The sequence below is a fragment of the Lolium rigidum genome, chromosome 7, assembly GCF_022539505.1.
Source record: "Lolium rigidum isolate FL_2022 chromosome 7, APGP_CSIRO_Lrig_0.1, whole genome shotgun sequence".
NCBI classification, from domain to species: Eukaryota; Viridiplantae; Streptophyta; class Magnoliopsida; order Poales; family Poaceae; genus Lolium; species Lolium rigidum.
The window spans coordinates 122,797,861-122,811,256 of record NC_061514.1 but is presented as its reverse complement, the minus strand read 5'-3'; the positions used below and the strand labels follow the sequence as shown (position 1 = coordinate 122,811,256).

The following is a 13,396-nucleotide window of genomic DNA, read 5'->3' as shown; positions in this document are numbered from 1 at the left end:
AGGTGAACAATATTTTCCCCCCAAACCGTTCATTATTTGTTTAATTATTTGCTATTTGTTGTAATGTGATTTGAAGAATATTGTAACTTCGATGCTTAAAACATTCATTTACTTTGTTCAGTTTGTTGTTATATTATCACATTTCATGTTTTAGGTTTTTGTTTGAAGTCCGCCGCCGTTGATCGGATCCCGTAAACTGTTTCATACAACACCGATGTGTGCATCACACAATGTAGGTTGTATCTATCATACCGGAGAGCATGTATATTTAATAAGAAGTATAGACTAATTTATTAATGTATATACTATTTTGTAGGTATTTTTTTTAGGTATGCACATTTTTTACGTATAATATGCATGCATTACGGATATATAGTATAAACTATGGGTTTATTTGATTTTTTTCATCAAACTTGGTTTGAAATATCTGAGATATAGTTAAAAACATACTTAAACCGACAAAATATTAGATATACTTCCGTATGGTAGTGACACGTGGGTGTACTACACCTAAAAGTAGGAAGTATTTATTCTCTATTTTGTAGTTTCAGTTTACGGGATCTAATGGGCGCCAACCTAAACATAGAAATCGTGTTTTTCACACTCTCTACTCGCGTTTATACAGTCAGCGGACTACGGGATCTCCTAGAGTTAGGCCATCTTCAGCGGGTTGATGCATTTTGGATGACCAAAATGTCCGCGTGCTTCCGTTTGCGTCGGCCCGTGGATGCGAAAATGATCATACGTTCGTTTGCGTCTGTGCCCACTCATCATGCGGTCCTATCCCGGCCCCGACGTCGCCAACGAAGCCGCCGCCGTAGATCATGGCCTCGATATCGATGTCATGCCGTCCCTTCCAATAGGCCTACGAATCACCAGACGCCAGACGCATGACACACGACAATCACACACAGTGAGAGAACTTACGTACCGGGTCGTCCATCATCGGAGCAGATGGTGCCATTTCCTCAAACAGGTTGTGAGGCACCGACATGCTCACTTCTGGCACCTGACGCGGCTTGTCGCGCCCGGGCACAAGTCACCGCTTCTCGGCGTCCGGTTGAGGTCAGGAACCGGCGCCCCGTTGAACTGCACCGACGCCACGCCGGAGGCGAACCACGACACCGCGTGGACCTGCAAGGGAGCAAGCGTTCCAGGATGCAGCTGGGAACTTACCAAGCTCACCGAAGAGGCCGGGGGAGCGACGCCGGCGATCCACTCTCGCTTGACGAGCATGTAGGCCTCCGCTATGCTCGAATGGAGGCCTACTTGCGTGACGCCGGCTTTTAGCTACATCTGCCATGCCTGCTGGGTGGCCTCCAGGGCGACGGCCGCTGCATTCCTCTCCTTCTGGTTCCTGCGCCGGCCGCGACCCTTCGCGTCCTTGATGTCTTTTTTCTCCTTGGACAACACCTTCTTTGCCGCCTTCGGCTTAGCGTCCCGGCCGCCGGTGGCGACACGCTTTGCTTCCGCCGGAGCTACGGCCTCCTTTGGGGCTATGGTCATGGCTATGGGGGAGTATGGGGCGGCGGCGGGTGCGAGGGTTCCCTCGGAATCCATGGTGGTGGCTGCGGCGGCGAGAACATCCATTGCTTCTAGACTGCTGATGTCGGTCTACATTAATTTTCGCGTGGGGAATGGTCACTGGCGGGAATATTATCGGCCTCCCTGCCACTAACGTGCGGATCCTACGTAAGTTTTGGCGGACACTCGGCGCGACCGCTGAGCGTTGGCGGAGACGCAAACCTGACGCATATTTGTGTCAGGTTTGCGTCGCCGTGGACTGCCCGGCCATTTTGCATCGCCCCGCTCTAGCAGGACCCAGACGCATTTTCAGTCTCCACGGACGTAAGCGATCGCCCCTTTGGAGATGACTTTAGCTCTTAGGGCATCTCCAGCGGCGCGACGCAAACGGTCGCCGAGCGACCGTTTTTGTCCGCCGTGACTGGAGATGCGTCTGGTGCTTGCTCCAGCGGGGCGACGCAAAGTGACCGGGCCGTCCGCGGAGACGCAAAACCTGGCCCAAATATGCGCCAGGTTTGCGTCTCCGCGGACACTCGGCGGTCGCGGAATCTGTCCGCCTTGGGTGCATCCGGACCCGGTCGGCAGTGAGTAGGTAAGCAAAAGAGTTTTTCATTACTATTGATTGGCCAAAAGGACCATCATTACAGAGATGGTTAGTCAAGTTAACCTAAAACTACAACGGCCGTACCTACTCGCTGTCGCGCGGCCTACAGCGGCCTCGGTTACTCGCAGTCGCGCGTCCTACTACTGGCCGCCGGAAGGGCCGACACCGTCGTCGAAGCGGGAGCGCCTCGCGCACTCCGCGCGCTGTGCACGGCGGCGAACGGACATCTCGTCCTGCCGCCTGCGCCGTTCGAGGGCCTCGGCCAGGGTGCTGTCCCACAGGGCCGCCGCCACCTCCGCTGCCGCCTGGGCCTCCCCCTCCTCCTCCGCCGCCTGGACCGCCTGGGCCGCCGCGTCCTCGTTCGCCTGGGCCGCCGCCTGAATCGCCGCCACATCGGCGACGAAGCGGGCCCTGTCCCTTGTCGCCGCCGCCACCTTCGTCCCTGGCGGCGATGGCGGCCTCCAGCTCGCGGTTCTCCTGCTTGACCCGCGCGGGAGAAGGGACCCTACGCTGGAGCGAGTCCAGGTCGGAGCACATGAACCCCCGAGCCATGGCCATCGCATAGCTGTGGGCTTCCTCCTCCGCCACCCAACCCTGACGGCGTTGGGCGTCCCCAGCCAGGGACTCGAACGACGCGAGCAGAACCCGCCGGTCGCCGGCGCACTCGAAGCGCATGGGCACGGGGGGGGGGTCGTCGTCCGCGATGTCGTGGATGACGGCATCGACCGGAGGGGCCGCGATGGCCGCCCGCGCCTCTGCGAGCTCGGCCCTGGCGTCGGCGAGCTCGGCCATGGCGTTGGCGATCTCCGCCCTGGTCGCCGCGAGGCGCCCTTCCGCACGCTCTGCCGCCTCCACCTCCGCCGCCGCCACCTCCAGGTCCAGCTGCTGGGCCTCAACGCCGGCGACGACGACCTCCTCCTCCTCCTCGTCCGGGTGGAGCTGACGGCACATGCGAACAACGTGCTCCCAACTCATGTGGTCGACCATGGATGGATGGTAGGGTTAGCTTGAGGTGTGCCCGTCGCCCCCGTCGGTGTCCACCATATATAGCCACGGCGGGGCGGGAAACGGCGTTAGCGCGCAGGGCATTTCCCGCGCGCACGAAACGCCGGCGAAACTTGCCAATGTATTGGGCACGCGAGGAAACGATCGTCGTCGCGCGGGAACAGTTAATAGCCGGCGGCAGTCCTCGACGGGACGTAAAACGCCATTAGCGAGCTTGACGCTGTCCCCGGTGAAAAAAATGCGTCGGCACCGCTGGAGGTACCCCAGACGCAAATGGTCGCCCTGGGCCACATCGCGTCCGCGGGCCGACGCAAACGGACATTTCGAACGTCCGAAATGCGTCGGCCCGCTGGAGATGCCCTTAGAGCATCTCCAGCCGCGTCCCCCAAAGCGTCCCCCAAAGGGATTTGGGGCGCGCCGGACCAAAAAACCGTTCCAGCCGCGTCCCCCAAATCCCATTTTTGTCCGGCGCGCCCCGATACGGTGTCCGGCGCCCCGAGCCCGTCCCCGTCCCACAGGGGACGCACCGGGGACGCCGGACACACCGAAAAGCGAGGCGAATCGACGCGGGCCCGGCGCGTCAGCGGCTCGGAAGCCTAAAACCCCGTCGCCTGCCTTTGGTCAAGTGACGTTAATGGCGTCCCTGTTTTCCCAGGCGACGCAGGGACGCGTCTCATCGTGCATGGCCGCGTGGCCGTCCGCGCCGGCGTTATTGCGTGCAACCACCCGCTGCCGCCGCTGTTTAAAGCCGGAGGTGAAGGAGGAGCCGGAGGAACCATCGCAGGCGGCGCTGCTGGCGGAGTACGAGCGGCAGCAGCGGCTCATCGCCAGCAGCGACGACCCCGAGGACTGCCCAGGTCTGCGGGCGGCGTTCTTGGCGTCCATGAACAACAAGGACGCCTGGAGGGGCGACCTCGACACGGCGATCGCCATGTCCATCCGCGACTCCGGCAAGCCGCTGGTGGACCTCTCCGACGACGGCGAGGCAGGACCAAGCGGGTTGGTGAAGGACGAGCCCGTCGACGAGCGCGTCAAGCAGGAGGTCGTCACCGACGACATGTACAACTTCCAGCAGTACTACGACGCCTCCGGCCGCCGCAAGTGGTTCTAGATTAGGTTTAGTTTAAATTTAGTCAAATTTCGTTCGAATCTATGTTCGAATCTATGTAAGTTTGAACAAATCTTAATCGAATCTCGTTAAGTTTAAAATTTTCCAAAATTTTATTTAAGGGACGCGACTGGGAAGCGACGTCCCCCAAATGCGGCACGAACGAAACACGTCCCCCAAACGCTCAATCCGGCGTATTTTGGATGCTTTGAGGGACGCGGCTGGAGATGCTCTTAGTCTCGGCACCACTACACGGGGGTGTTCTCCTTCTCTCATCACCTCTTCTATTGGAGTGATGGGTGTTGCGAGCTGTGACTCGTCCCAGCATGACAAGGAAATTCGCCGTGGTCCTGCCTTCGGAATGATGCTATGCTAAAGTAGTGACGTGCTGGCAGGTGTGTGGAGTAGCAGTGGCACTGGCAATGGACGGTGGCAACGCCATGGCCCGTCGCGTCAATGTTCTTCGACACAATCAGACTCCTCCAGACATCTTTTCTGGTAATGTGACAACAACTTCAGCTAATTAACACGTCGAGTACATGTCGGTAGCTTGGCGATACAGTTGCCTACAAATTTTCCAGGGATCGAAGTGATGCGATTCAGAGCGATGTGATCCAGTGGTGGTGTGTTCTCAACACACATTCTCCTGGCACATGATGCGAGGGCGTACGTTGAGAAAGGGCACGTCACGTATGATCTTTTTCCAACCATTCCACCGACCATAGACCATGCCGTGGTCGACAGTTACGTCGCCGATAGTGTATAATCACGTACTGAATGGACATAGGATCCAAGTGGCGTATGACGCACCTCCGCTATCTACGGTTCAGAGCCTTCAGAAACTTCTTATATAGTGCCATCGATGGAGCTCTGTTTACAAACCCTAGATATCATACTGCTAATGAAATACTACTCCCTCCGATGAATAATACTTGTCGCTGCATTGAGTGAGCATAAGCCCTGCAATATGTCCTCGTTCACTCATTTTAGCCACATTTATGGTGCATCGGAGGGATTTTTTCTTCCGGTTTCGATTTCCTTTTCTTGCGTATGAATGCTACCCGTCGTTGTTTCCGCCATTGATATTGGCATAATGTTCACTCCCCCCCCCTCCCCCCCTCGGTGCACATGAATGCTGCCCATCGTCGGTGCACTATAACTGGCCTTGTTGTTATCCTGCCACTCGGGGGTCGGTTAACTAACAAACACAAATCTACATAATTAGAAGCACTCGTGAGAGTCATGCATGCAAGCATGGTTCGGGGTGGTGGCCTCGCCTCACCATGCTCTTCTTTGACCGTGGCCCTGACGGTATCCTCACGTGGTCATCATTCTTCGATAGAGAGCACACATGGACTCCGACGCGTGTGGGGGTGAGCAAAGGGAGGAGGACGATCGGTGACGAGGGAGCTCCCCGGCAATGCCCACCTTGAGGGGCATAGGGTTGACGGAATCCTGTAGGCTAGCACGAGACATTGGATACCAAACAAACGGGGAGAGAGATTTACCCAGATTCGGGGCTCTCGATGAGGTAAAACCCTTACTTCCTACTTGTCTGATCTTGATTTATCGAATATATCGAGTTACAATGGGGTAGCCGATAGGCTGCTATGGTCGACTCGCCGAGAGGCAAGGATTCTAGGGTTTGTGCTCTAAGTTGCGGTGGTTCTGCGTATTGTTGTTCTGTTGATCGGCAGACCCTCTCCTGGCCTTTATATAGCAGGCCAGGCCCCGAAAGTCCTGTTCGAACTCGACTAGGTTACATTGAGATCTAATCTAATCTTTCCTTTAACTATATCTTCTTGCCTTGTTCATCAAAAATTCGTCTCCTGGTAGGTCTCCTTCGTTGCAACCGATGTACGGGTCCACCTTGGTCTTGGACACTCTTCGTGGGCCCTTAGTTGGGCCAAGGGAGGTAGACTAATGTCGGGTACCCGAAGGGTAATGCCCAAATCAATCGGCGTAGCAACAGTCAGACATGGCCAGCGCCGACATCATTCCTCTCTGTAGAATGAGGGTGAGAGCGCTAGGAGAGGAGATAGGCTAGAAAGGAGGGTATTTCCTATTCTTTTCCTTACATGAAGACAAGGGCAGTTTGTGCAAGTTACAAAAATACTAATAGTTTGACCAATGGAATCTGTTTAACATTTGATGGTAGTGGCGTTTTGGCATGAGGAAATCAAACTTGAGTGATATTTTGACACCTCGGTTTTCATTCGCGGTGTGATATTTTGGAACTTTTGGTTCTCACTAGCGGTATTTCATCTCTTCTCTCCCAACTAAAAGATCGGGCTGGCGACCCAGCAAAGCATGCTACTTCCCACGTCCACATTCCTAGTCTCTCTGGTGTGAAATGGTACAAGGTCGTGCCTCAGCCACGATCATATCCGTGCCCTCGCGCTCGCCTGAGTCTGCCAGGAAGGTGGTTGCTAAGTCAAGAGTGTTGACACCTATGCCCCGGGCTTTCGTTGCGAGGAAGATTTGCGTTTTTCTCGCCACCTTGGCAACTGCCTACCCTAGGTGTAAGGGTACGTCCAAAAGTGATGGTGATAGTCCAGACGAGTGTAGAAGTAAGAAGTGGGGTGCTACATGAAAGGCATCTGCTTTTGCTTGATGGTTGCCCCGTTGCCCTGGCCTGGTAGTCGGCGCGGTGTAGGCGTGTCGAGTCTGGAGTGTCCGTTTCATGTGGCTCTGTGATCTTTTTGTTGTCATGAGTGAGTTCGGCCTTGTTGTTCGGGTCTTTTGTTAGGCTTGGTTGTTGGTGAGTGTGGGTGGGCGGTGTTAAGGTGGACGTGGCTCTATTGTTGTAGCATTTCGCTCGATTTTCTTCCACTAAGCACTTTCTTCTTAATTAATAGATGAGGCAATTTTTTTAGCTTCGTTTAAAAAATGAAAATAAAATAAAAAGAAATGGTACAAGATCGACTACCAGTGGAATGAACTGAGGACAAAATCAGAGAGAATAATGAAGATGGAAGACAGTGACATTTCAGAGATGGACTTAAGAGTACTCTCGGTGTGAGAGAATAATTAGCACGTCGAGTACATGCCGGTAGCTTGGCGATACAGACATACAGTTGCCTACAGATTTCCAGGGATCGAGGTGATGTGATTCAGTACGATGTGATCCACTAGGGGTGTATCTTCTCAGCACACATTCTGCGGGCACATGATGCGAGGGCGTAGGTTGATCAATCGCACGTCACGTACGATCTTTTCCAAACCCTTCCACCGACCATAGACCATGCCGTGATTCGAAGTTATATCGCCGAGAGTATAATCACGTTCAAGACCGACATAGGATCCGAGTGCGTATACCTCCGTTTTATACGGTTCAGGGCCTTCAGAAACATCTTACGGAGCACAATCTATGGAGCTCTCTTTACAAAACCTAGATAACACACGGCCGAAGAAATACTGCTCCTTCATAGTAGATTAATTAAATAGTGCGTTAGCTATATTAGATTGATGCACTAGCCAAATCTTCTAAAAGTCCGAATTGTTGCAAAGAGCTAGACTATATATTTTAACAAAAATATACACTAAAATATGTCCACATACACTCATTTTAGCCACTGTGGCTAGTAGTCGGTGGGATTTTTTTTTCGTTTTCAATTTCCTTTTTTGCACAGGAATGTTGTCCGTCGCTGTTTCACTTGTTGATAATGGAAATCGATCACAGTGTGGTTCCACTTTTTTTCCATACCAAGCGTAGCTTGGGGTTTAACTATCGTCAGAAAACAGAACAAGAGTCTTTTAACACTGCTCAAATGAGCATAACCAAATAAGAGAGAAAAGTTAAAAGATGATCTAAGATCTCAACAGAAAAGGTCGCTCTTTATATGTGAGGTTCGCTTGGATTTCTTTTTCCGTTAACCTTGAAGTATAAATTTAGAAGCCGACACCGAAGGTTGTTCATATTTCCCTTAGGCCTCATTTACTTGTCAGGTATTTAACGGGTTTACTCGTCTCACCATGCTCCCATGGCCCTAACGGCGGCCTCATACGGTCATCGTTATGTGTTGATGCTAGAGTTTGGTGCGTGTGGGGCGAACAGAAGGAGGCCAATCGGCATTGCACGGGGTTGGGGGCTAGTGACAGAGGCGTGAGGACTTGGGCAGTTCCGCCATTGTTCCTTTATGTAGAATGAGAGTGAGAGGGCTAGGAGAGGAGATAGGCTACAAAGGAGGGGTTTTCCTATTTTTTCCTTCTAAAATGCTAGACTTAATGGAGGATTTTACAAGATTGGCTTACGGTAAGTGGATGAATCTGTTGGTACAAATAAGCTTGCCTCCCTTGAATTTAGGGGCCGTGGTTTCTATCCAACCTTCACGTAACCCTGAAGGTTGCATTCCTTAAAAAACTGTTGTAGATGTAGCATTGCTGCTTTTCCTTACATGTAGAGAAGAGTAGTTTGTGCAAATTAGGCTATGTATAATAGGGTCACGTCAGCCTTCCCTTACGTTTGTCCACATAGGATTTTTACTTAGTTGAACAAGAGAAAAGAAAGAAAGAGAAAGTTGTTTTCCCTTAGCTAAGAGATGATGTCTTATGAAATAAGAGAAGACTATTTTTTCCATTGTACGACTTGTCTTTCCTTAGCCACGCAATTTTCTACTAAAAATAATTAATTTTTATTTATTGTAAGGGGTGACAATAGGAGATATTGCACTGTACCTCTAATATTTATCGTCTTCTCTAGATGATGTGGACTACTAAAAGAAGACATGTCTTCCCTACCATTGTACATGCCCTTAAAAAACATCAAAGTTTGATCAATGGAATCTATTTGACATTTGATGGAGGTATTTTGGCATGAGGAAATTGAACTTGAGTAATATTTTAACACCTCGGTTTTCATTAGTGGTGTGGCATTTTAGTACTTTTGGTTTTCACTAGTGGTATTTTACTACTCTCCGAACTAAAAGGTCTGGCTAGCGACCCACCAAAGCATGCTACTTCCCACGTAGGGATAAAATGGAGCGGATACAGACGGAACTTAGTGGTGCCATATTTGTTTTCACAGTTTTTTAGAAGCAAAAACGAATACAGAAACCGCTAAAACAAAAATGGAGGCAGATAGTGTCAGAAGCAGATACAGACTGAATACGGTGTAAACAAAGAGTGATGCAGATATTGGCCGAAACCAACATAACCCTTGAATCATGGAAAAAAACTTAGGCATTCCAGCGTGATCCTTGATTTCCTATGGAATAGGGGAAGGTCAAACCTTGAAACACTCCTCGAATACATGAAGGGAATACATTGTCACCAATTTTGGGAAGAGCCGCTTTGAAGGTTCGGCTTGATAAGATCATGTGATGGGCACGTGGGATTTGACAATGCACATCAACCCTAAAACGAAAATTTCATATTGGCTGGAACATAAATTTCGATTTCGCGTCCGTTCCGCCGGAAAACGCTGTTTCATTTTTGTTTCCGTTTCCGCCAAAAAAGTTCCGTTTTTGTTTCCGTTTTGCAAAATTTGGTTTCCGTTTCCGTTTCCATATTCCCACCCCCATTCCATTTCCGTTTTTTTCCGCGGAAAAATTGAAAACTTTCCGCTTCATTTTCATCCCTATTCCCACGTCCGGGCATTTGCTTGTTTCTGGTGTGAAATGAATTTTTGACAAAGTGAGAGAGAACAATGAAGATGGAAGACACTGACATTTTCAGAGGTATGACTTAAGAGTACTCTCGGTATGAGCTCAGACTTTTTCTGGTATGTGTTCATTTTGTTGACATCACATTCAAAGCAATGGCGCCAAAATGATGTTTTTCCATGCTATGTATGTCACGCAAGCGGAAGGCTCCAATCATATCTCGGCAGAATCCATTCTTCTTCTGACAAACAAACAACGCGAAGAAGTAAGTATCATCATCTTCACTGATCTGCACTACTGACAAATGGCGACCTTACCGAAACTTGACTTGTCTGCGTGTTTCTAGAAACTCAGGTGCCAACGGGCACGCTAAAACTTATCAGGGGCAGCATCTTCTAATCTTTGTCACCCTGTCGGCTGTCGCCTTCAAATGCTATCTTTCTAATCACAAGAGTATACTAGTAGTATCAGACATGTAAAACGTTAATCTTTTGTCCAACTTTTTAGCCTAAAAGTGATAGCCTGACACTTAGAAGCAATTGCTTGAAATTCTAGAGCAAAAAAGAACACAATTTTAGATGCAAAGAATATATTTCATATGTCGTGTATTTGGATGAACAGATCAAAACTACTACATGCATTACATTACATGGGGGGAAGAAAAATTTCAAGTGTGTACTGGCGCTAAATTGGCCTTGTAGAAGCTTTTCCTCCTGAAGAGGTCCCCAAACTTTCGAAATATCGGCCGCTTCTTCTTGTCGTTCATGGAGTGCTCCACGTAGTGGCTCTCGTCGATGTGGTCGAACTCATCGTCGTAATCGTCCATGGCGGCACAGTCCGCGGCAGACTTGAGATCGGCAATGTTGCTGAGCGACGCGAACATGCGGTCCTTGGGGTTGAGGTTCCCCATCCTGGCGGACTGCGAGTAGCCCACCCCCTTGAACTTGGCGGGCTCGCCGACCGAGTAGCTCCGGCTGCTCGGTGTCCGGGGCTTCTCCGCCATCCAACGCCGCGACGCCGGAGACCCCTTGGCGCTGGAGACGAGACGCGCGCTCGGCGGCAGGTAATGGTCGTGCTCCGGCGCCGGCGCGACGGGCGCGGTCCTGGACGACACGGGGGTGCTGCAGGCCGTGGTGGTGGCGGCGAGCAGGCTGTTGAGCTCCTTGAGGCTGCTCTGCGCGGCGGCCTCGCTGACCTTGACGCACTCGTACTCCTGCCGGAGGCTCTGGAGCGCGCCTTCCTTGTCGTCGACGACGTCGTTGAGACGCGCGTTCTCGACCCTGGCGAGCTCGAGCGACTCCTTGACGACGTTGGCCTCGCCGACGGCCTGCTTCAGTATGTCCCGCAGCCGCGCGTTCTCGTCGCGGATGACCCGCTGCGACTCCACCAGCTTGGTGTTCTCCTGCCGCGCCAGGCACACCTCCTCCTCGGCGGCGCGCACGCAGCCGAGCAGCACGCGCTCCTTGTCGGCCCAGCTGGCCGCGGCCTCCTCGGCCTCGAGCCTGCGCCGGCGCTGCTCGCGGAGGCCCGTCTCGGCGTCGGCCAGAGCCGCGCGCAGGCGCCCGGCCTCGGCGTTGGCGGCCTCCATCCCGGCCTGCGCGTCGGCGAGCCAGCGCTTGACCTGCTTGGCCTCGGCGGTGACGTCGGCGAGCGCGACGGAGAGGTCCTCCAGCGCCTTCCGGCTCCGCTCCTCGCCCTGCGTCGCCGCCCGCAGGTCGGCGCGCAGGGCCCGGAGCTCCTCGTCGTCCGCCCCGCCGCCGCCGCCGAACACGAGGTCCTTGACGCTCATCTGCTCCATGACGCCGCGCCATGTCCCGGACGCCGACGCCGGGGCGGGCTCGAGGCTCCGGGTGCTGCTCTGCTGCTGCTGCAGCGTGGATATCTCTAGCTTGGCCTCCTCGAGGCCGATCTTGGCCTGCTCCAGCTGCTTGGTCTGGTATATCAGCGACTCGAGCATCTTGCGCTCCGACTCCTTGGCCTTCTCCACCTCGCGCTCGAGAAGCTGCACCTTCTCCGCGTCTTTACTTTCGCTGCCATTCCTTAGCTCGTCGAGCTCCCGCATCGCCCGTGCCTTGTCCTCACGCTCCGTCCGCAGGTCTTCCTCGAGCTGCGCCACCCGCGCCTTCTCCTCCCGTTCCCTTCTAATGTCTTCCTCGAGCTGCGCCAGCCGCGCCTTCTCGTCGCGCTCCCTCTCCAGCTGCGCCACCCGCTGCTGCATCGGCATGGCGCCGACCCCGCCGCCGGTCACACCGCCAGTGGCGCCTCGACGCTTCTGCCGGACGGCAAACCAAGAAAGAATCACCGTTAGAAGAAGAAGCACGAAACCCCCGACCGATCAGGCAACCGGCAAGGGCTTTGATGCCAGGGATGAACAAAACGTTAACGAGATGCTAGCAATGAATTCCGCCCGGTAGGTACCTCTGGTGATGGCGATGCCTTGGAGGCGCCGGCGGTGGAGCGGCTGCGTTGGAACCGAGGCGAGGGCTTGGATTCCCGGAAGCTGGAAGAGGAAGCCGACGAAGCGCCCGCTCTGAGGCCGGCCTCGAAGGAGCCGGATCTGCACGCCGAAGAATCCCAGCTCATGAAATCGAATCAGGCGGAGTAGTAAATACTAGTCAAACCACTACTAAAAGAAGCGAGGCGCCGCGAAAGAAGGATCTCAAGGAATGGTCGCGCAGCGGCCACTGGCACCGCCACCACACTCACCTCGGCCTGGAGGAGAGCATCGCGGGCGCACGCGGGGCGGCGCGAAGTCCGAGACGGGAAAAAGAATGGAAGCGGCGACAGGCGTGGCAGGGGAACCGAATTTTACAAGGGCCGGCGTAACATGGGAGGAATTAATAGTGCTACTTGCGAAGATGAGGAGAAGGTTTAGTCTAGATTAGAGGTAGAAGAGAGTGAGGTCGGGCACGGATTAACGATGGAAAGAGAGAGTGTTCTTGGATTTGTTTAACTTGTGTGGCGCGAGCGCGCGGGGGTGGCCGCAAATGGCGGGTCGTGGGGGTGCGGGGCGTGGGCGCGAGCTGGTCAACTCAAAAACTGACGGAGGTTTTCTCGTGCTTGTGGCTCGATTGGTGGTGGGTTTTGGCCGATTTCTATTGGATCGGGGCCGGGACAGTGGCCGGGTCTCTGTGCATGCCGACCGCCGCGTTGGAAGTGGGCGTTGGTGAAGCTCTTGTCCCCGGTCCTCACTCCGATGTTCTTCTTCTTCTCCCCGCGGACTGGATTTGGTGGGGGCTGTTGTCACGCCCGTCAGGGCTGAAAATTCTGCGGAAGCTGCTCTCACGTGAGGAGGCGATGCGCGTCGTGTCCCACTTCCAAAGGTGGGAGCTGGGATGAAAATGTTTAATCTAGATTAGAGGTAAAACCACAATCTCATACTCTACCATTTGTCCCACTGTAGATCGATTTAGGTACAAGTAAGTAATGGTCGTTTTTGCTCATGGTCATGTTTAATCGCTTTGATTAGAGCAACCAACTCGAGCTAATTACTCATAAGACAACAACACTCATCGCTCTCATTGAGGCCTGGATCATGCCACAAGGGAGAAT

At 53.2% G+C, this 13,396-nt stretch overlaps 1 protein-coding gene across 1 annotated transcript; it reads right to left on the bottom strand.

Moving 5' to 3' along the window:
• Positions 1–10,480: 10,480 nt before the first annotated feature.
• LOC124671925 (cilia- and flagella-associated protein 99-like) lies at positions 10,481–12,538 on the bottom strand. Its single transcript, XM_047208242.1, has 2 exons — positions 12,263–12,538; positions 10,481–12,116 (listed from the first exon to the last, which is right to left on the bottom strand). The coding sequence occupies exons 1-2, from the start codon at positions 12,425–12,427 to the stop codon at positions 10,512–10,514; spliced, it is 1,770 nt and encodes a 589-aa protein (XP_047064198.1). The 5' UTR covers positions 12,428–12,538; the 3' UTR covers positions 10,481–10,511.
• Positions 12,539–13,396: the final 858 nt, after the last annotated feature.